Genomic DNA, 20,418 nt, shown 5'->3' with positions numbered 1-20,418 from the left:
ACTGATATAAATATTATCTCTTACTCCACTTAGATTACATCAAACGCCACGTTATTATTAGATTACATGCGGCACTTATCAATTATTATACGGATATTTTTAAAAATGATTATAGTGAAAGATTTACACAAATTGATCTAGCATAAATTTATTTGGATGACTTGGTTGTAATTTGATAACTTTTCTTCCAACTTGAAAAACTTAAATATACTCCATTTAGTGAAAAAGTGAAAAAAGAGAGTAAATGACAAAGCCAATTGAATTACGAAACATTTTCTTATTTGTAGGTCCGTATAAATATTTTATTTAACAGACTTGGCCTCTGAAAATCTCATTTGCATTAGGAAAATCCCCCCTTTCTCTATCCTCCGCCATGGCGTTTCCCTACATGGAGGCGGTCGTCGGTAGGTTTCACTCTCACTATTGCGTCATATTTATACGATTATCGACTTACACATGTATATCACTGATCGTTCTCATTTGATTTGACTTGATTCCCCTTTTGGCGGTTACTGCCCCTTTTGTCTGTATTGTGAGGTTTGTTAGGGTTTAAAGATTAATTCCTTATCGGAACAGTTATTTCCCCCCATTTTCTGTTTGATGTGTGCGTTTTTTATTGATGTGGAGTAAGTCTTAGGGTTTTTACTTATTATAGTGCTATTGATTATTGCTACTTTCAGATTTTGAGCTTCATGTCATGGTTCTTGAACTAAGGTGGATTTTTTAAAACTCTCTCTCTTGCTCCCTCTCTGTTTAGAATGCTAATGAAATGCGTTCGTGTGATTTTGTGGTTATTTATGTTTTGAATTAGTTTTGCTTGAAGAGGATGACATTACCATCCCCTTTTTGGGGACACTAGCTACGGGTTTTGCCACTCTATATTTTTCGTCAGTCCTTATTTGGCTTCTATTTGATCCAGGTTTTATGATACTGGTGTACATTTTCGAGACTTATCTTGATTTGAGGCAGCATGCTGCTCTTAAGTTGCCAAATTTGCCAAAGCCATTGGTAGGAGTAATCAGCCAAGAAAAGTTTGAAAAGTCGCGTGCTTATAGTCTTGACAAAAGGTATTGACCATTGGACAGTCATTTAAAAACTCATATTAACAACATGCATATGTTCTTTTAACTAACCAGTTGTATCTTGGGTGTCTTGGTTATAAATGGTTATTTTCAGCAATTTCCATTTTGTGCACGAATTTGTAACTATACTCATGGACTCCGCAATTTTGTACTTCGGCGTATTGCCCTGGTTTTGGAAGGTGAGTCATTTTATAGTGTGCCATCTTTATTTGTTTGGTGGTTGTTGACTTTCTGTTCTCTTACTTTGTTTTTTTGTCTTACTGTTTTTTTGTTTTCTTGTTAACCACAGAGGTGTGGAGAGGTTCTGGTGTATGCTGGCTTTAATGCTGAAAATGAGATAATACACACTCTTGCATTTTTAGCTGGTGTTATGTTTTGGTCACAGGTGTGTTTATGAGTTCCATTTATTTTTTTCGCACAGACTAACAAATGGTTACATGGTGGATTTGTGGACTGTTTTAAGATCGCCATAATCTACCAAAATATTACATGTCTTGGCTCTTTATTGCTGTAAATAGTTACAAAATGATGGTTTATTTTTGTAACAATTTGGTACCTAACTAACTAACTAAGTATCTCTTCTGCAGATAACCGATTTACCATTTTCTTTGTACTCAACTTTTGTCATTGAGGCCCGCCATGGTTTCAACAAGGTGTGTAGTTTACTTTGATAGTTCGGTCATAATCCATACTCCAATTAAATATCAACTTGATTTCTACAGTTTCCTTTAATTTAGTTGTGCTTAGTTACCAATACATTTGTTGTGATTAATTTATTTTTTTATTTTACAGCAAACACTTCTGTTATTCTTTAGGGACATGATCAAAGGGATTATATTAGCTATAGTGATCGGTCCTCCAATTGTAGCTGCTATCATCACTATAGTGCAGGTACTTCCGTCTTCTGTACATGATTATATTTAAGAGATTGTATAGATTCTAAGCCACAAGCAATAGTCAGTTATGGCAGCACAGTAATGCTTTACATGTTGATATCCTTTCTACGTCTCTCTCTCTCTCTCTGCATTTTTCATGTTAAGAATTTGTATGTGGTGAATTGTATAACATTCTCAAGTGATTGATTGCAGAAAGGAGGTCCTTACTTGGCCATATACCTCTGGGGCTTCATGCTAATTGTGTCCCTTATAATGATGACTGTTTATCCTGTTCTGATTGCCCCTCTTTTCAACAAGTTCACTCCTGTAAGTAATGCAAATGCTGTTTAATGTAATAGCAATATCTCATTTTCTTTTGATTACGCAAAATAACATAAGTGGCTAATCAATGTTGTCTAAAACATGAGCAGCTTCCGGAGGGAGAACTCAGAACCAAGATTGAGAATCTTGCTTCATCTCTCAAATTCCCCTTAAAAAAGTTGTTCGTTGTTGATGGGTCAACAAGGTCAAGTCACAGCAATGTGAGTAATGCTTTGGTTTTTTATTTTTGTAACCTTCTGCTCCCTTCGTCCATTAAAATAGTTTTGCTTTTCCATTTTGGTCCATCCACCAAAATTAGTCCACTTCTATTTATGGTAAGTTTCTCCCTCTAATGAGCTGAGTCCCATTTTCCACTGATAATACTTCAAAGTCTTCAACCACTTTTCTTTTTATCTTTCTTACTTTACCAATTTTGCACTGAAACCCATGCCTTCCACTACCAAGACTATATTTTGTGGACGGAGGGAGTATTATTTTGATTATTTGTTTCTTATAGGGCTATAGGAATAGGAACTGTTTATGTTTTGAAGTACTATATTTCATCAAACTTTGAATATAATTACTTGCTTAAGCATATGAATGATATCTTGAATAGTTTTCGTATACAGTGTCGTGATGTTGTATGATTTGATTATATTTTCTATGGAAAAACTCAATGATGTTTAGGCTTATGTGTTTCTAAAGGGAGAGAATGAAAGGAAAGGTCATGGATAATTGGATATCAAACTGTATTATATTATACATATTAAATTGTTAACTGAATATTTGTGATACCCAGGTTTCATTATTTGATAGCTATTTAGAGGATATTATATTATAATAAGATATAAGTTTGATAAATCATAAATGCATGGGTTTGGGTAAGAAATGAGTTAATGAAAAAGAAAAGCAAACAAAAAAGATTTCACAAGTGCCAGCCCAAGATAAAACCGGATCTGCGTTTCTGGCTGCCTAAGTATTGAATAACAATCCATTCACTTTGAACGACTATATTGATAAACAAAAAATCAATTACCTAGAACTCTCGAACAACCCTCACATATTGGCCCATCTATGTAACCCTATATAACTTTATCAATTATGAAAATACGATATAAACTGCGGAATAGAAGATGTAGAGATGACCATGTCCTGTAGGGACCCAATCTGTAAAAACTGAAGAATTTCTAATTTGCAAGGGGACCTGGGCATTGCAATAACTTAATTTCAAGTTTGCAATGTTTTTTTACGAACTTCATCTGTCCCATGTTTGTCATAGTGATTTGGGGTTGCATTTGTTCTCACACTCTTGGCTCTACCACTCCTTTTTTGCTCATGAAGACTCACTTGTAAACATTTTTCTGCAGGCTTACATGTATGGGTTTTTTAAGAACAAAAGAATTGTCCTGTATGACACTTTAATACAACAGGTAAGGAGTATGCAACTATTGTTTTTATTTGTGTTAGTTCAATGCATGCCAAATTCCCGTTTCGTGGCTGTAGTATATAGCTGCCAACTAAACACAGAGAACCTGGGACTCAGAGTTAACATATGGAATGTTTCTGAACACCCACTTTTCATATTCTATGTAGTGTAAGAATGAGGAAGAAGTTGTTGCTGTAATTGCTCATGAACTTGGTCACTGGAAGCTAAATCATACGATGTACTCCTTCATTGCAGTTCAGGTATGTCGGGTGTTCTAGATGGAATTGCGGTTAAAGTATTTTGTGTGGCCATTTATTTGGAAAATTGCCATAGATGATGAGATTTTTTTGTTAACCTTTTTGAGTTGTTAATATTTTGATTTAAGTCATTTTTACTGATCTGATAATTTAGTGCATATATGTTTCTCATGCTTAATGGTGAATGGCAATGCAGATCCTGACATTGTTGCAGTTTGGGGGTTACACTCTTGTTCGGAACTCAAAAGACCTCTTCCAAAGTTTTGGGTTTGATACACAGCCTGTTCTTATTGGCCTTATCATATTTCAGGTATGAGCTGAATCCTTTAGGGTTGCACGTGCACTGGTTGCTTTTGTGTAATTTGGCTAGCACATGAACTTCATGTTGTTAATTGAGCTATGTGCTTTATCCGCATTACAGTGTCATTTTTAAGCATATTTACATGGCAATGCACATGTAAATAATGAACCAAAACTAGCATGTGTTTTCCCTTTACATTGTATTTTGTGTTGTTTATTGATGCTGAATTGTATACGTGGCAGCACACTCTCTTACAATTTAAATTTGATTATTGTGTCTGGTTTTGGGTCACTGCAGCATACTGTGATACCTCTCCAACATGTTGTGAGCCTTTTACTCAATCTTGTGAGCCGTGCTTTTGAGTTCCAGGTAATCTTCTTGTGTTTTGTCCTAAATTGATTGTCCGTATAAATATATAGCAACTGAGACTAATGTGTTGTATTACTCCGAAGGCTGATGCTTTTGCCAAGAAGCTTGGTTATGCTGTTCCTCTACGAGCTGGTCTTATCAAACTGCAGGTAATTTGTTTTTTGGTTTCCGTTGCATCGCACTTACAACTAAGTCTTGACAAAAAAATTATAGAGAGGTGTGTATACTGAAGTCGGAAGTATTTATGATGGTACTACCATTGCCCTTGTTTGTTTTGAAGCAGAATCCGTTGTGGTCTCTTTGATCTGTGTGCTGTCTTCTGGGATGTGTTATTCTTTTTGTCTCTCGACCATGAAGCTTACTTCTTTGTTGATGTTTTACAGGAGGAGAATCTATCATCCATGAACACTGACCCTTGGTATTCTGCTTACCACTATTCGCATCCACCCTTGGTCGAAAGATTAGCTGCAATCGATGAACCTGATAAGAAGACTGATTAAACCCAGTAAATGAGGTGTTGCATATAAATTAAACCTTGTTAAGTTGTTGCTCCAGTTATGAAAATGTCTGTAATCTTGTTTTTGTGAATTCTGACAGACATTCGCTTACGTGTAACGAGGTTGAAACTAGTACGAGGAAATAGCATTACGAAAAATTACGAAACTGAGATTTTAGTCAAGATTTCCTTGTGGCTGCGTGGAGCATTATGAATTAAGTTTTTTGCCATATCATGCCACACAACATGAAAAATTCGGCTCTTTACATTCATTTTTTTAGGTAGCTATGTCGAGCCAGATGAAAAAAAAAGGATGTTACTACTTACTACTAAACCTTGATTTGCCTCATCTAATTTCATAGTTCTACAGTAATACTTCCGTCCGCCCTTGCTAGTGAAATTGTCTTATTTTGTAAGAAAATGCTTCTCCAACATGAAATTCATCCGCATCATCTTTTTTTGAAAGTCTTGTTCAGTGAGTTCTATTTTATCTTATGGTCTATTTTTATTGTGTAAATAACTATCAAGATTATTATGCAAAATTGATTTTATCGAACAATTCTTGAAACTTTCCATATCTAGAATTAGTCTAATTTTGACGGACAGTCTAAAATGGTAAAATTAGTGTATTTTTATGGAGGGAGGTAGTATTTGTTTAATTGGTGTGGGGGAAGTTATCCCATAGCATTTTCGATAGTAGAAAAAAAATCATGAAACTTCTATTTTGGGTATTTGTTCACAATCGGATTTTAGTAAATTCAGAGATTTAATGGTAAAGACAAAGTCATAATAGACATGCGTTATCTTCACTAGATTTTCAGACGCTAAATATGCTATACCATTCCTTAGCAATATAAATATAGTCATAAACATATAGTTCCTCTTTTGTTATAATAAGAGCAAGCAAATTAACTAATTAAACAAATAACCACAATATATATAGTTCCTCTGTTGTTTTAACGAAAAACTTCGAATGCTTGGAATGCTCTTATATGCATATAAACTTAATACTTTTTGTTTAATTAATTAACTTTATGTGCGAGATTTGAACTCAAGACCTCTCGTTGTTGCGTATTTGACATGGAGCATGTAGCATGCGCATGGCACCGTGTGGAAGCCACAAGATGGTTAGAGGTAATAATACTAAGCCACGAACCATGATAATATAATCTTGCCTACTGTATCTTGATTTTGACCAATATGTATATGCATAGACATAAATACATAAAAAAAAAAAAAAAAAAAAGAAGAGGTAGTACATTACACTTAAAATGAATTTAGAATGCAATTAACAGAAGAAAGCCAAATCCATTTAATTAGAAAACAGCGTCAAACAAGACTGATTAAAATAATCCAAATATCGTCATTGGTATGCTAAGAAATTAAGGCTTAGTTTACAATTTACAAATAAGTTTAGTATAATTATGTTTGCTCAGCTGGCCGGCATTTTCCTTGTATATCTCACTGTGCAAGTATGGAAGTCAAATATTTGAATTTACTCCAATAATTTTTAGTTACTCCTCTATCAAATAAACAATTACTTATACTCCCTTTGTGACGTTTTCTATTTTCTATTATTAGCTTGCGTACAGTTTTATCTAATGTGTAAAGATTTATAATTAATCTACTCGCTGTGATTGATTTGCAAGATTTTTTAAAAATTTAAAATCGACATGTTGCATGGTATAACACATGTGGACCATGAACACAGGTAAAAACCTTGATATTTTAGGGGCAATGAGCAGTTGAGCACGCGCGACTTAAATAGGAGTAAATTTTACACCTTTATTTAGTTACATAAGCTGAATTGCAATTTTGATCATGAAATTAGTTCTTATGATGAATTTATCTCTTTAATGAATTAAGTCTCATTTTTAATAATAATACTTTAGTTATTTTTTCTTTCTAGAATAAGTACTTTTTATACTACTATTTTTACATCAAAATTTATATTGTTGGCTACCAAGACTATTTCTCTTGAACGGATGGAGTATTAGTTCATGGATCTCAAACCAATAGACATGTTTGAGTTGAGTTTTTTTTTTTAATAATAATAGTAATTATTATTATTATTTTTAATTACAAACTAAATTGTTTGGTAGGGATATCAATGAGGTTGACTCATCTGGTTTTAGATCAACCCAATTTGAGCTGCGGGCCAATGGGGTTAAAAAAATTTCTACCCTATATTAACCTTTTATTTTCTATTCTTAATTATCTGTTAATTACTCTATAATATAGTTCTATAATAAACAAATACTGTATTAAAAGTATAAATCACGTGACATCATGAAAAGTCTCTCCAATGAATAATGAGAAAAATAAACCATATATGTATGTTATTTATTTAATCAAGAATATACTTATACTCAAGCATAATCAAACAATAGTAGTATAAAATTTTAGTTATGGTACTGGATCAAAATGATTTAACATATACGAATGTGTTATAGTATATAGTATATTGAAATGGAAATGTAAACACATTTTGATAAATTTTAAATTATGTTCATTGTACTATAAAAATATTAAGCACATATGTATATTCAATATTTTGGAGGTGTAATTTAAATATTTTTTGGAGTTATTCATTTTGTCAATATCCATTAAAGTGTTTAATTAATTATCAAACAATATGAAAGAATAATTTTAAATTGTACTTAGAGCCAGCCAACTCATCAAAATTTAGAACATCTCTACTCATTTGCAAGTTAACCGTTTGTTAAGAGCATCCACAATAGTGGACTAACACCCGCTCTAGCCACTGGCTCGGGCGTGATGTTAGCCCACTATTGCGTTAGGTTAATGCAACGGACGAGTGGGCGGGCGCGGACTAACACGGCTAGCCGATCTTTTTCAATTTTTGTAGTTTTTTTTATAAAGTATCCAATTCTCATTTTATTTTTTTCTATGTGTTTTTCTTCAGTTCATTTCGTTGTTGTTGTTTTTGGTGTTTTTTTTTCTCGGGAGGACTAGGGCATTGGCTATGCTATTGTTTGGTTTACCTATTGCTAGGCTGTGGGAAGGACATGGGAAGGACATGATGATGTGGCAGGAGGAATTTTTGGGTAGATTATTACTAGCTTATGACTATTGTGGATGCTCTAAGTAATTAAGTCCAAATTATTTTAAAAGTATATATTTACAATCCTAACCTTATAGCAATGGGTTTTATACACTCTTCTAACTCATCCAGTCATCCTCATTTATGTAGTACTTATTAATTAAAAAAAAATAGAATCCATAAATATTTTCATGAAGTAAAATCATTGTTGTACATGCAATAACAATGGAAAGTGGAAACAATTACCAAACAAAAGTGTTCATTTCGAATGTTAATTGCAAATATTGCTATAAACGGACTCTAGTAAATATGAATAGAGCTAATACAATAGGGTAAATCGTGTATATAGATTTTTCCACAAGCAACAACATTCCGTTTGAATTATGAAGTTTATGTTTAATTTAGCGCCCAATTCAATTCAATCTGCAATTGTTATTAGGGTTAGGGTCGTGTGGTTTGAATTCATGTGGATGTTGGTGTCAAGCCAGTCTACCCTGAAGTTTCCTCAGATGTTAACATTTTGCTTACAAACTGACTTGTTCAAAGATGCAGCTCATCTGTTTGAATTTATTACTCACAGAAACGAATTCTTGAGGAGTTAATTATAAAGTTCTTTAAATGATCAGGAGATAAGATGGGCGACTATTATTCAATTGTGATTGGATATAGACTGCATGATCTTGAGAGGTTGCTTCTAGTCCATCATCAAGCTCTCCTATATGTGCTACTATGCATTCTATTAGTTGATTTTTTTAGTTTGACATTCCAACTTTGCAGTTGCCAACTTAGCAACTGTTGGCCATGGTACGAACCTTAACATCGAGGTAAATTTTTTTTATCGGTTTTGCTATTTTGGTTAAAAAAGTCGCTTTTGTGAAGTCTAGGTTGCATTTTTCACTCTTCAGTTCAGTAAATGTAACAGAAAGAAATATTAGTAAAATACTAGTAGATCTTAGTTTATGATGTCAACTCTTGATTGTGCCTGCCTATATAGTAATATATGCCTTGAAGATTTGGTCACTTAAAATCTAAGCTTTGGTTCTTGGACAATGATGTAGTAAATTAATTGGAAGACAATTTGGAGTATTATTATATAAGGAGAAAATGCAAGGAATTTTCTAATGATAATGAAGCTGACGAGTACAACCTATTTATTTTCTACGTCATTAACAAAATCTTGTAGGTGCTATATTGTTTATAAGTATGTGGCAGTTATTCAAGGATCATTGTCAAGTCTTCCAAAACAATGTGTTCCTTTTACATGTTTGTGGCACTTGTCTTGCTTCCCCTTTTTAGTTCACAGTCTTTTGCTGCACGTTCTATTGATTTTCATGTTGGCGTGATTCTTGATTTGAATTCAATGGCTTCACCTGTGGGGCGTATAGGAATGAGAAGCTTAAAAATGGCGCTGGATGATTTCCATTCATTTCATAGAGACTACAAAACTAGACTGGTTCTCCATCCAGTAGATTCAAAAGGAAGCTTTGTTGATGCTGCTGGTGGTGGTATGTGACAACTTTTCGCTTGCCATAATATTCTGATCATTGCATCTCTTGCAATTTGATGTATTCTTACTTGTGCATTGCAGCTCTTCATCTGCTGCGAGATGTGAAAGTTGATGCCATAATTGGTCCTCAAAAGTCTGCACAGGTCAACTTTTTGATGGATTTGGGAGATAAGGCTCATGTACCTATTATATCTTTCTCTGCAACAAGTCCCTCCCTTGCTCGTCAAACTCCTTATTTTGTTCAGACGGCTCAGAGTGATGCCAATCAAGTTCAGGCTATTGCTTCCATAATTAAAGCGTTCTCATGGACACAGGTTGTGCTCATCTATGAGGAAACGGAATATGGAAATGGCATTGTCCCTTATCTGTCTAATGCGCTCCAAGATGTCAATGCTCGTGTTCCATATAGAAGCGTGCTTCCCATATCAGCCACCGACGAACTTATAAGCAATGAACTTTACAAAATGATGACCATGCAGACACGAGTTTTTGTAGTGCACATGACTCAATTTCTCGGAACCAGAGTTTTTCTAAAAGCAAGCGAATTAGGGATGATGACTGAAGGATACGTATGGATCATGACCAGTGGGATGACGGATCATTTCAGCTCGTTCAGTTCAGATGTTGCTGAGGCTATGCAAGGGGTTCTTGGTGTAAGGCCTCTAATCCCCAAATCTAATGAACTCAATTCCTTTGTTGCGAGAATGAGGATGATTCGTCAAGATAATCCTGATATAAATCAGGGTGAGATGAGGATATTTGGTCTTTGGGCGTATGATACTCTGTGGGCTCTCGGTCTGGCAGCTGAAAGAGTTGGCAGTAGTAGGTCAAGTTCAAGTACAGCTGAGAATGAAACCAGTTCCAACTTCACTAGCCCTTTTACTTACAGAGTTTCAGAAACAGGTCCCGAGCTTCTCAAAGCATTTTTGGATACGAGGTTCAATGGACTTTCTGGAGAATTTAACCTTGTTGAAGGACAGTTGAAGAAGACATCATTCGAGATAGTTAATGTTGTCGGAAGCATAGAGAGGCCTGTAGGAACCTGGACCCCGTTGTCTACCTCAATGGCAACATTTAGGAGTATCATTTGGCCCGGAGACTCAATAAAACTGCCAAGAGGTTGGGAATTTCCGATAAAAGGTAAAGAACTAAGAATCGCCGTGCCAGAGAAACTTGGTTTCAACGATTTCTTGCAAGTGAAGACAGATAATCGAACAAATGAAACAACTGTCAGTGGATACTACAAAGAGGTGTTTGATTCTGTCATGCACGCGTTGCCCTATGCTCTACTGTACAAATTTGTCCCATATTCATTTATTAAGCCCGACGGTTCAAGATTTGGGAACTACAATGATCTTGTGTTTCAAGTTTCGTTACAGGTGAGTTCTTCATCTTCAGTGAATATGTCACTTTTGTACTTAGCAATACTTTGGCCACGGTTTTGTTTATTTAAAAAATTCTTGGTGATGACAGAAAGATTATGATGGTGCTCTTGGAGATATCACCATTACTTCTAACAGATCTGATCACGCGGATTTCACTATGCCATTTGCAGAAGGAGGTGTTTCCTGTATAGTTCCCATCAAGTACGAGGATGTGAATGATGTGTTAATATTTTTACATCCCCTTACTATACAACTGTGGATAACCACTGCTATTCTTTACATCTCGACCGCTATGGTAACATGGATTCTCGCAAAGAGGGTCGTGCAAAGCTCTAGGGAGTCGCTCAGCCAACATGTTGGCATGAGTTGCCTCTTGCCATTCTTTCCTGGTGAGTAATGATATATCACTACATTTCCTGCTTCTTACATGGCTTCATCTGATTAGTCCTTGTCATAATCATTTGCTTGCAGGAGAACGGATCGAAGTCATCTTGATTTGTCTGATTCTAGTGACGTGGGCTTTTGTAGCAAATCTGCTTAGCTCAACCTACACTGCCAGTTTATCTTCCAGGCTCACGATTGCAAATCTCCGAGGGAGTGTGACAAATGTGTAGCAACTTATCGCCAACGGAGACTATGTTGGGTATCAAGATGGTTCGTTTCTTGAGAGTTACTTGATCAAGTTGGGATTTGATCAAGCAAAACTAAAAAATTATACATCTGCTGATGGTTGTAAACAAGGTTTATCCCTGGGAAGCAAAAAAAATGGTATATCGGCCTACTGCGATGTGTTGCCCCACATCAAGCTTATACTATCTCAAGCGTGTGGCAAGTACGTTATGATCAAACCTGTGTATCGCACAGATGGATTCGCCTTTGTAAGTGCAGCTACCTTTCAACTCCATGGTAGTTGTCATTTTTCTTAATGATAATTGTTCACACTTTCATCCGTCTAGATGCACAGTGCAGACGTCTTGACAGGAGTCTTTTCCTAGTAGTATGAAACATAGCATCATTTGGTATCTGTTTGTGAATGGCAGGCCTTCCCCAAGGCTTTTCCTGCAGTGGCTGCTATCTCCCGGGCCATTATTCAACTGACGGAAAATGGCACTATTCCTAACCTTGAGCGGCACTACTTGCCCAAGCCGGAGTGTGAGATTTCCGACAGTAGTAGCCCCCCGCTTGCCAGAGTGTCGTTGCAAAGCTTCTCTGTGCTCTTCGCCATCACGGGTTTTGTTACTCTGACATGCTTAATTGTTTCACTGGCACTCCATCTACACAAGAAGACACCTCTTGATCAAAGGATTGCAGACTTGGGAACCAATGCCTGCTCAAGAATCCGCCACTATGTGAAGCGAGACCACCGTCCCTCTTCTCCTCCAGCGATAGAGATAGGACAAGTCGAAGAAATTAGGTCGTCTTCAAGTGGTGATGTCGTGGAGATAGAGGTTATACCCTCTGACCACTGATATTCAAATATCTTTGTTGCTTTATGTGTTAGTGTTACAGATATGGTTAGAAGAACAATAGAGAATGTAGTGATTTCTCCTGAATATTATATCGAGTAAATGCCAAAATTGATCCTGAACATATGATCATTTTACGTTTTTGGTCCTAAATTTGATCATTTTGGTCCTCCGTCAATATTTTCGTTAAAAACTAACGGTCAACGGGTTTAATCCCGATTTTGACCAAATTAAACTTTTAATTCTGATTTTTTTACTCCCTAATTAATTCCTAATTATTTTTACACTTCAATTTCATCTTTCTTCCTTCCTCTCATCTTTCATCTTCTTCTTCCTCTCAAATTGCCCCACGGTTCCACCTCCACTTTTCCAATTTTGAGATTTTCTGTGAAAATCAAAAGGCTATTCCAAATATTATGCCTGCCCATCCAATTTGCAAAAAATCTCACCGTCTCTGCCTCCAAAATTCCGCCGATTCCACCTTCGTCTTCCGCGCTCCCTTGACCGCCTCCTCTCCGGCGCATCACGCTGACGCGGCGCCGCCTGTTTTGATCTCCCTCCCTGAGAAGGCTCGGATCTAGGCCGGCGTCGACGGCGAACAAGTGCGAGGAAGAGGTTGGAGTGGTGCTGGCAGCGAGCGGCAGCTCCGTGACGATGGCAAGGCCCGACCTTCCCGGGCACCGGCGCTGAGTAGGCTCGAAGCCGCGACTTTTGTAGCAGATCGGATGTGCGAGGTAGAGATGGCAGACCGCGCTGAGAGAGAGAGAGGAAGAAGATAGGCGGAGGTGGAGCTGAGCTTGTCGAGCTCACCGCCGATGAATTTGACGGTGTAGGCAGTGGACGGTGATGAATGAGGAACGAGGCTGAGTTGAGAGAGGGACTAGATGAGAAATTTCAATCCCATTCTGGAATCTCTGGTAACGATTAAGAATATCAAAATTGGAAAAGTGGAGAAGAAATTGAAGCGTAAAAATAATTAGGGAATTAATTAGGGAGTAAAAAATTAGAACTTAAAATTTAATTTGGTCAAAATCGGAATTAAATCTGTTGATCGTTAATTTTTAACGGAAATATTGACGGAGGACCAAAATGATCAAATTTTCATATGTGCAGGACCAAAAAATTCAAAAGATAATGTTTAGGACCAAAAACATAAAATGACCATATGTTCACGGCCAGTTTTGACATTTACTCTATTATATATACATAGATGCGTTTATAAGTTATATACTTATATTGTTGTGATTCCTAACTTAGAAGAAGCTTCATCTTGTCTATAGCAGCAATGAATACGGAACCCACGTAGCTGAAGAAGACACTGTTAGTTCCATATCATCCAACTTTATTAAACCTATCTCATTTTTCTACTTTTTTGTCCTTAACCCCCTTATCAAAGTCTTTATTTAAGACCCCGTTCAAGAGCTAAATAAAAAAAAATGTTGTAGTTTTATTGAAACAAAAGTGGCTTTAGAATTCAAACATATTAGTAAATTTTGAGAAAAAATAAATTCATAGGGCCCAACCGGGTTAGAACCGGTGACCTATTGATCTGCAGTCAATTGCTCTACCACTGAGCTATGGACCCATTTGTGAATATGACATTTTAATTCTATGGATAAACATTTTTAGATCAAAGTAATTTTTCGATTAGTAAACAAATTAAATTCTTTTATGCAGGAGTTCATTGAGATTTATTCAATTTAAACTCAAATTACCGTTGAAGTGCAGTAGTAGTATAATTTTTTCTACAATAGATTTAATATAACAATGCCCAAAATATTGACTGAAATTACTGCGTCGACTGAGATGCAATTAGAATTCATGACGCTTTAGGATGAATCTTAAGACTTGATTGCAAATGAAAAGTTCTTATTTTCATGTATATCACAACAAAAAGTAAAAACAAAATAAAGAAATCAAGGTCAAGACGTTTTAAATAGACCCTCACAATAATATAGTGAACACGAACATAGTCAAGATATGATATTCAAAAAATTTAAATTGAAAATGTGGAGAATACTCTAAGAATGGAACAACACACGAGGCCCTGTATGGAAAGCAGTTGAGATTGAGCAAGAAAGAAGCACCGGATAGAAATATGCCTACAACTAATATCACAATTTTCCCTTAACACAGGCATATTATCAATCTCCAACCCTCTTCAAGAATGTTTCTGGAATCCACAAATTCAATCCTACTGTGTTGGGATGAACTATGATTCTCAAATGCTATTTGAGCCCAATACAATCATCATCGTAATCACCATCATCAAGAGATTAAGATGCTGAGAATTACACTGGTCTAAACCAGAATAGGTCAATGCATACATTATTCATAAACCGGTTTGCAACAAAGCGAACGACACTGGGAGCAGTACGTACACTAAAGATTACAATCATGCAATGTATAATTCAAAGACACATCAAGTTTTTATCACAAACTTAAACTTAAACCTAAACCAGCCTTCAAGTAGTCTTTGTCTTCTGTGGTGATGGGAGCAACTGTCCAACAAAAGAATGGATTTCATACCGTAAGCACAATTGTAAGAGAAAACAACATATCAAGCGGTTTTCCGTTTGTGACAAGACATGAAATTTTTAAGATTTGTTATATCACAAAAACTACGTTGAGAGAAAACGCTCAGAAACAAACATCACAATGTAACAACAAGGGAAATTGAAATCAATTTAAAGGCAGATACATACCTGGTAGCAGGAGATGAGAGAGCTGGCGAATCCAAAAGCACCAGTTACACGAGGGGTAACTTTCTTGGGTGACAGTTGAAGCAAACCAACAGCAACAACTATGTCCATGCCAGCCTTGATAAGAGCAAGTGATCTCTCATTTGATTTTTGAAGCTTAGCTTGGTATTGTTCATTCTGCACACAAAGAATATCAACTACTAGAATCCAAGCTTGAAACTGCCATATTAAATTTATTAGGTGTCTCAAAAGCAGACCTTATATTTATTAGTGTTCTTCAATTCTTTTTCTAACTTTTTCATCGATCCGGATAGCCTTCCAATTTCCCCAATCTGAAGAGAAAACATAATAAGCACATCAGGTATTGATGAACCTTAAAACTTAACAAAAGTAATATCAAGTTGAAGCGAGAAGACAATGAAAGAGCACACCTCGACAAGGGTGGTGCAAACAGAAGAACTGAGCCAGCAATACAGAGATATCCTTCCAATCAATTCAGTGCGTTCTTTGTTCTGCATAGTAAAATTTGCTACTTACATAAAATGATCTTTCGTTTCACCAAATCTGTCAACTAGGAAAGTTTTAAAGCATACCTTATAGATGCCAGTCCTACCAAGCCACACAATTTGATCCAAAAACAAGAAAGAGGACAAGAGTGCATTTTTCGACTGAAATAAACACCAAAAAAAGAGATCAGTTGTACTAATACAAGATAATATTAGGTTCAGATTTCTATACAAGAAGAACGATTACCTTTCCCAACAAAATCAGAGGAAGTGGAGTTCCTGGAGCATTTGGACTAACAAGAGCATGAAGATCATTGATGAACTGCAAAATGGATATATATTGGAAACTTTTAAGGTTATACGTAAATAGCAGTATATCTCAAAGGGAAAAAGAGTAGGAGTAGTAGTATACTCTAAATAATGAAATCCTCACAACTGACCTTGAACAGTCGAAAAACTTTTCGAGCCAAGCTAGTTGATTTGTCAACATTCTGCGCTGTTCCAGGCTCTCCATTACTCAAGAACTTTGAACCATACTGTATTGCCCTGCATATCTTGTCCCTTGCTTCAGCTTTGTTCAGATATAAAACAGCAAGGGCAAGCTCTGCTCTGGCAACATCCAGTGAACTCATGTTTTATTTCGTTGAAGCTGAAATTTTGAGATGCCACATCAATCAATGAAAATATTGGGTTTAAATTTAATTATAAGTTGCACGCTGTTTAGTGTCATATTCTACTTTTTCAATGGCATAATGAGTAACATATTAGCATGTAAAAGTTTTTTCAACAGAGAATACCAAGATGCGGAGCATGTAACACAGGACTAACTGTTCCAACCCAAATTCATGCTCACAAAATGAATGAAGCACAAGCACCATAGCAAGGAAACAATAAAGCCATAGAGCTGAAATCTAGTAATTCGGTTGACAGAAACGGGAGTATGTGATATTATATGATGCAGTTTAGTGTGATCAGAAACAAGAAAATCACATGATCAAATTCCACAGCCAACACCTCTCATGCTTGATGAGCTATTTAGTAATGAATAGTGCTCACATAAAGAAAACCCCCAATTCCCAACACATAATTCATCAACCTCATAACTAAGTATACTATTGCCCCAAATTTCAACAGACAATTAGATAGAATTAAGCTGATAGCTTAACCAGCAGAAATTCAAACACTGACTACTCTATTTTTGCTGTTTTTAGTTGGCAAACACTGACCACTCTTAGAAAGAGGAAATTACACACACGCAGCACTTGGCTTCAAATAACACGAATCTAAATTTCATTTCCTTAGAAAAACATACAAATCAATCCCTGGACAATCGAATAATAGCATAAAAGTCCAATAATCTACGCAAAATCACAGTATCAGATTTTTACGCTACACAATTTGCCAGATGGAATTGTGCTCAAACCTGTTCTCTTGAAATCCACAACAGAAATTTCTAGCTCCGTCTCTCTCTAAACTCTCACTCTCTCTCTGCACCCTTTAAAATGAGGATTATTTGCTAAGATGATTCAGATAATAGGCCGGCGGCGGAGATGAAGGCGTGTTTGGTCCTCTTCTTTTCTATTTTCATTTTATTTAAGTAATGTGAAGAAAACAAGAAAATTTACAAAGTGCAAATTTTTTATGGCTTTCATTTTGTGGATAGACATCCAACGTCATTAGGATATCTATCGATTAATCCAACGGTCCACATAGCTTGCAATTTGCGTGTGAGATTATATTGTTTTTGTCTGCTACCAATTTTATTTTTATTTCTTTGGGAAAAATCAACCAAGATATTTCCATTATCCCATTTCGAAATATTAATAAATTTAACGTCATAACTGAAAAGTGAGGATATCCAATCTTACCCCATACAAGAACGTTGTGGGGACATGGAGTAAGTAGTAATTTTCGACACAATATTAATTCACTTTTGAGATTATAGGAATTAGTATTTTAGTCGAGGAACTAATTTATTCATATAACTAATTAAATATAAAATCCAATATTTAATGAACCTAAGTACCTAACACATACATATCATATGCTTAATAAATACTCCATTTATATGTTCTCACAATAATGCTTTGGACAAACAAATTTGACCAAGTACTCATCCTCCAAATTGAAAAAAGGAAACTTTTACAATTTGGGCTTGGAGGCCCTAACTACATGATTGGGCTTACCACCTGGATCTATATAGTTTATGATCCATTTCCCAAGGATTACCTATTTATGATATTTAATCTAACTATTTTTGTGATGCTATTTTTAATTTATCAACACAAGACAAAAGATAATAGATGATCCAACCAACAAAAATTGAATCTAAACAAGAAAGAATGGAAGATTAGGAATGGAAAGCATGTGTATAATGATGAGATAAAAGAGCTACAACCATAGGACCTTAACCAAAAAGATGGAGACAACTCTAGGCAACTTTCAATAGCTCTATCACCCCTTGGCTCCACTACTCAATGGATACACCCCATTGATGCATACCTCTACTTGAATCAATCTATGGAATTGAAACAAGCAACCTTCAAGGAAGGAATTGGATACATTCCTCAAAGAGGAAAAACTCACTAGGGAGATAACTTCAATCACAATCTTATCTCAATCTAGAATGAAAAATGACACCAAAAGGTATTTATACTAAGGGCCCAAAATGTGGAAAAAGGCCCTTAAAAACTAAGTCTCAGGTGATTCACCCGGTCGGGTGAATTGCAGGGTGCAAAACACCCGCTCGAGTATTCTCTCTGGACTCCCTCGCCAGTTCTGCGCGACTTCTGTAAAACCATCATAACTCCCTCATTCGGACTCCGATTGAGATGTGCAAGATACTCACGCGAAGCTGTTTCCAAGACGAAGACGATGGTGGTAGTTTCATAGCTTTTGGATATCATCTCGATAGGACGGTTTCTGGTTGAATCCAACTGTAGTTGAAATCCTTGACGCACGGCTTCCATGATCGTATCATCCTCCCCTTCTTGGAAAGGATTTGTCCTCAAATCCAAGCCTTCTCTATTCCTCGCATCCTCGGGAGACCCTCTAGCTTTATTGAATCCTTGGCACGTCTTCACTCTCTTCCTTAGACCCCAATCAATCCATGGCTCACGTCAAGGTGAAAACACTTGATGTCTAGCAATCGTGGTCATATCATTCTCCCCTTCTTGGCAAGGATTTGCCCTCAAATCTGGATTCCGCACACCTATGAAATGGAAAAAGAGTAAATCAAATATCAAAGTATGATGAAAAGGATTAAGACCACTAACGGCTCTAAGAGACAATACTACACCAAAGACGTTGTATGGACCTCTAAATTCATGTTCCCTCAAGCTCAAGGCCAAATCACAATAAATATGAGAACACAAATTAATGAATCATTTCATGTCCAAATCTCACCCATAAGGAATCAAGACAAACTCATCAAGATACCCTTCATACCAAAACTCAAACAATCTCACAATATAGGTACAAGATGTGGGTGCAAATAAACATAGGCATTCCTTCACAATGTAGTCCCAAACAAAGCCATTAGATATAAAGTTCTTCACAAATAGACCATAAAATATCCCAACTCCATTGAATGGTTTGATGGACATGCAATAAAAGCAATCAACATGCCAAAACACACATGCCCCAAGCACCTTGTTTCTATTTGGTTTGACCATCCTCATACAAATGATTTCCAAATTCTTGAACATCTTGACAAAAGATTTGGCATTCCCAACAAGACTAGGCATATACAAGAAAGGGTCCTCATATGGTACAAAATGGAAAGTTATAAAGAGAGGTCTAAGCATAAAAATTTTATTCTCACGCTCATGCAATGAACAATCATTTTCAATCATTAACACACCACTCTTGCTCAAATAAGTTCTCTTCCACAAATTGACAAACTCTTGGTCAAAATATAGAGGTGGTTCATCACAACATACATCAAGTTTGCAAGAAGGATTACCATTCAACAAACAAAGTTCATCACAATGGATTTCACTCACTTGCTTCAACAATTTCAAAAAGTGGTCAAAAGCATATGCACAATGTATCCATAAATTATGCTCCACATGGATCATAATAAGCACAACATCATGCATATGTAACTTGTGTAAAGTCATAGTACGCATCATAAGATTTTTATCAAAATATGCCTTACACAATTCCTCCAACAATATAAAAACAAGACCACAATTATGGGAACAATGCAATTTTATGCTCATATTCACAACATCATCCTCAAGAGACATATAGGTGGAAAAATCCTTCAAAAAACGGCCATAGAACACTCCAATCTCATTGAAGGGTTTAACCACCTTGAAATGAAAACATAGCAAACACCAAGTTCTAAAGTCACTATCCATGTCACTCCTCTTGGTCCTACTATTCTCAGCCGCACACTCATGAAGCTCAAAATTACCAACAAATGAAAGCTTAGGCATCTTAGCATAAAAGAAAGTCACTCCAACATTCAAGGTAGAATCCATAAGAGAAATGCCATGTCTCTCAATGCTTGGGCTTATCAAGAAAGGATCAATATATGGTGCAAAGGTAGATTTAACATTCAAAGATTCAAGCTCATGAGACCACTCTTTACACAAGTCATCAATAACAAATCTATCAACACAAAGAGACTTCTCTAGTGTAATCATATGCAAGGG

At 36.1% G+C, this 20,418-nt stretch overlaps 2 protein-coding genes, 1 non-coding gene and 1 pseudogene across 4 annotated transcripts; 2 read left to right on the top strand and 2 right to left on the bottom strand.

Annotated features, from left to right (window-relative positions):
- The first annotated feature begins 286 nt into the window (after positions 1–286).
- LOC125222730 (CAAX prenyl protease 1 homolog) lies at positions 287–5,310 on the top strand. 2 transcript variants are annotated; one of them, XM_048125496.1, is made up of 14 exons: positions 287–404; positions 920–1,067; positions 1,177–1,261; positions 1,372–1,467; positions 1,670–1,735; positions 1,875–1,973; positions 2,171–2,284; positions 2,389–2,499; positions 3,646–3,708; positions 3,872–3,964; positions 4,158–4,271; positions 4,560–4,631; positions 4,715–4,780; positions 5,015–5,310. In XM_048125496.1, the coding sequence occupies exons 1-14, from the start codon at positions 374–376 to the stop codon at positions 5,129–5,131; spliced, it is 1,275 nt and encodes a 424-aa protein (XP_047981453.1). In that variant the 5' UTR covers positions 287–373; the 3' UTR covers positions 5,132–5,310. The 2 variants fall into 2 exon arrangements, with proteins under 2 accessions (XP_047981453.1, XP_047981454.1); XM_048125497.1 differs by lacking the exon at positions 287–404 and adding an exon at positions 696–714.
- Positions 5,311–9,536: 4,226 nt separating this feature from the next.
- Positions 9,537–12,703, top strand: LOC125224123 (annotated as a pseudogene).
- Positions 12,704–14,062: 1,359 nt separating this feature from the next.
- TRNAC-GCA lies at positions 14,063–14,134 on the bottom strand. The gene has a single exon. It is a non-coding gene; the product is annotated as a tRNA-Cys (tRNA).
- A 717-nt stretch (positions 14,135–14,851) lies between these two features.
- On the bottom strand, positions 14,852–17,358 carry LOC125222664 (peroxisomal membrane protein 11C-like). Its single transcript, XM_048125397.1, has 8 exons — positions 17,181–17,358; positions 16,198–16,406; positions 16,005–16,079; positions 15,845–15,919; positions 15,683–15,763; positions 15,509–15,583; positions 15,255–15,428; positions 14,852–15,050 (listed from the first exon to the last, which is right to left on the bottom strand). Exons 2-8 carry the CDS (start codon positions 16,387–16,389, stop codon positions 15,015–15,017), a joined length of 708 nt encoding a protein of 235 aa, XP_047981354.1. The 5' UTR covers positions 16,390–16,406; positions 17,181–17,358; the 3' UTR covers positions 14,852–15,014.
- Positions 17,359–20,418: the final 3,060 nt, after the last annotated feature.

Source organism: Salvia hispanica, chromosome 4, assembly GCF_023119035.1.
Source record: "Salvia hispanica cultivar TCC Black 2014 chromosome 4, UniMelb_Shisp_WGS_1.0, whole genome shotgun sequence".
In the NCBI taxonomy this organism is placed as follows: domain Eukaryota; kingdom Viridiplantae; phylum Streptophyta; class Magnoliopsida; order Lamiales; family Lamiaceae; genus Salvia; species Salvia hispanica.
This window is presented reverse-complemented; position numbering and strand designations above follow the sequence as displayed.

What these genes read in the sequence shown, in the direction of transcription:
- LOC125222730 (XM_048125496.1), top strand. Translation starts at nt 374, where the DNA reads ATGGCGTTTCCCTACATGGAGGCGGTCGTCG. An exon ending in CTACATGGAGGCGGTCGTCG is followed by an intron (nt 405 to 919) that starts GTAGGTTTCACT and finishes TATTTGATCCAG; the next exon opens with GTTTTATGATACTGGTGTAC. An exon ending in TTTTCAACAAGTTCACTCCT is followed by an intron (nt 2,285 to 2,388) that starts GTAAGTAATGCA and finishes AAACATGAGCAG; the next exon opens with CTTCCGGAGGGAGAACTCAG.
- LOC125222664 (XM_048125397.1), bottom strand. Translation starts at nt 16,389, where the DNA reads ATGAGTTCACTGGATGTTGCCAGAGCAGAGCTTGCCCTTGCTGTTTTA. An exon ending in CTCTGATTTTGTTGGGAAAG is followed by an intron (nt 15,920 to 16,004) that starts GTAATCGTTCTT and finishes TGTTTATTTCAG; the next exon opens with TCGAAAAATGCACTCTTGTC. An exon ending in AGAACACTAATAAATATAAG is followed by an intron (nt 15,429 to 15,508) that starts GTCTGCTTTTGA and finishes CTTTGTGTGCAG; the next exon opens with AATGAACAATACCAAGCTAA.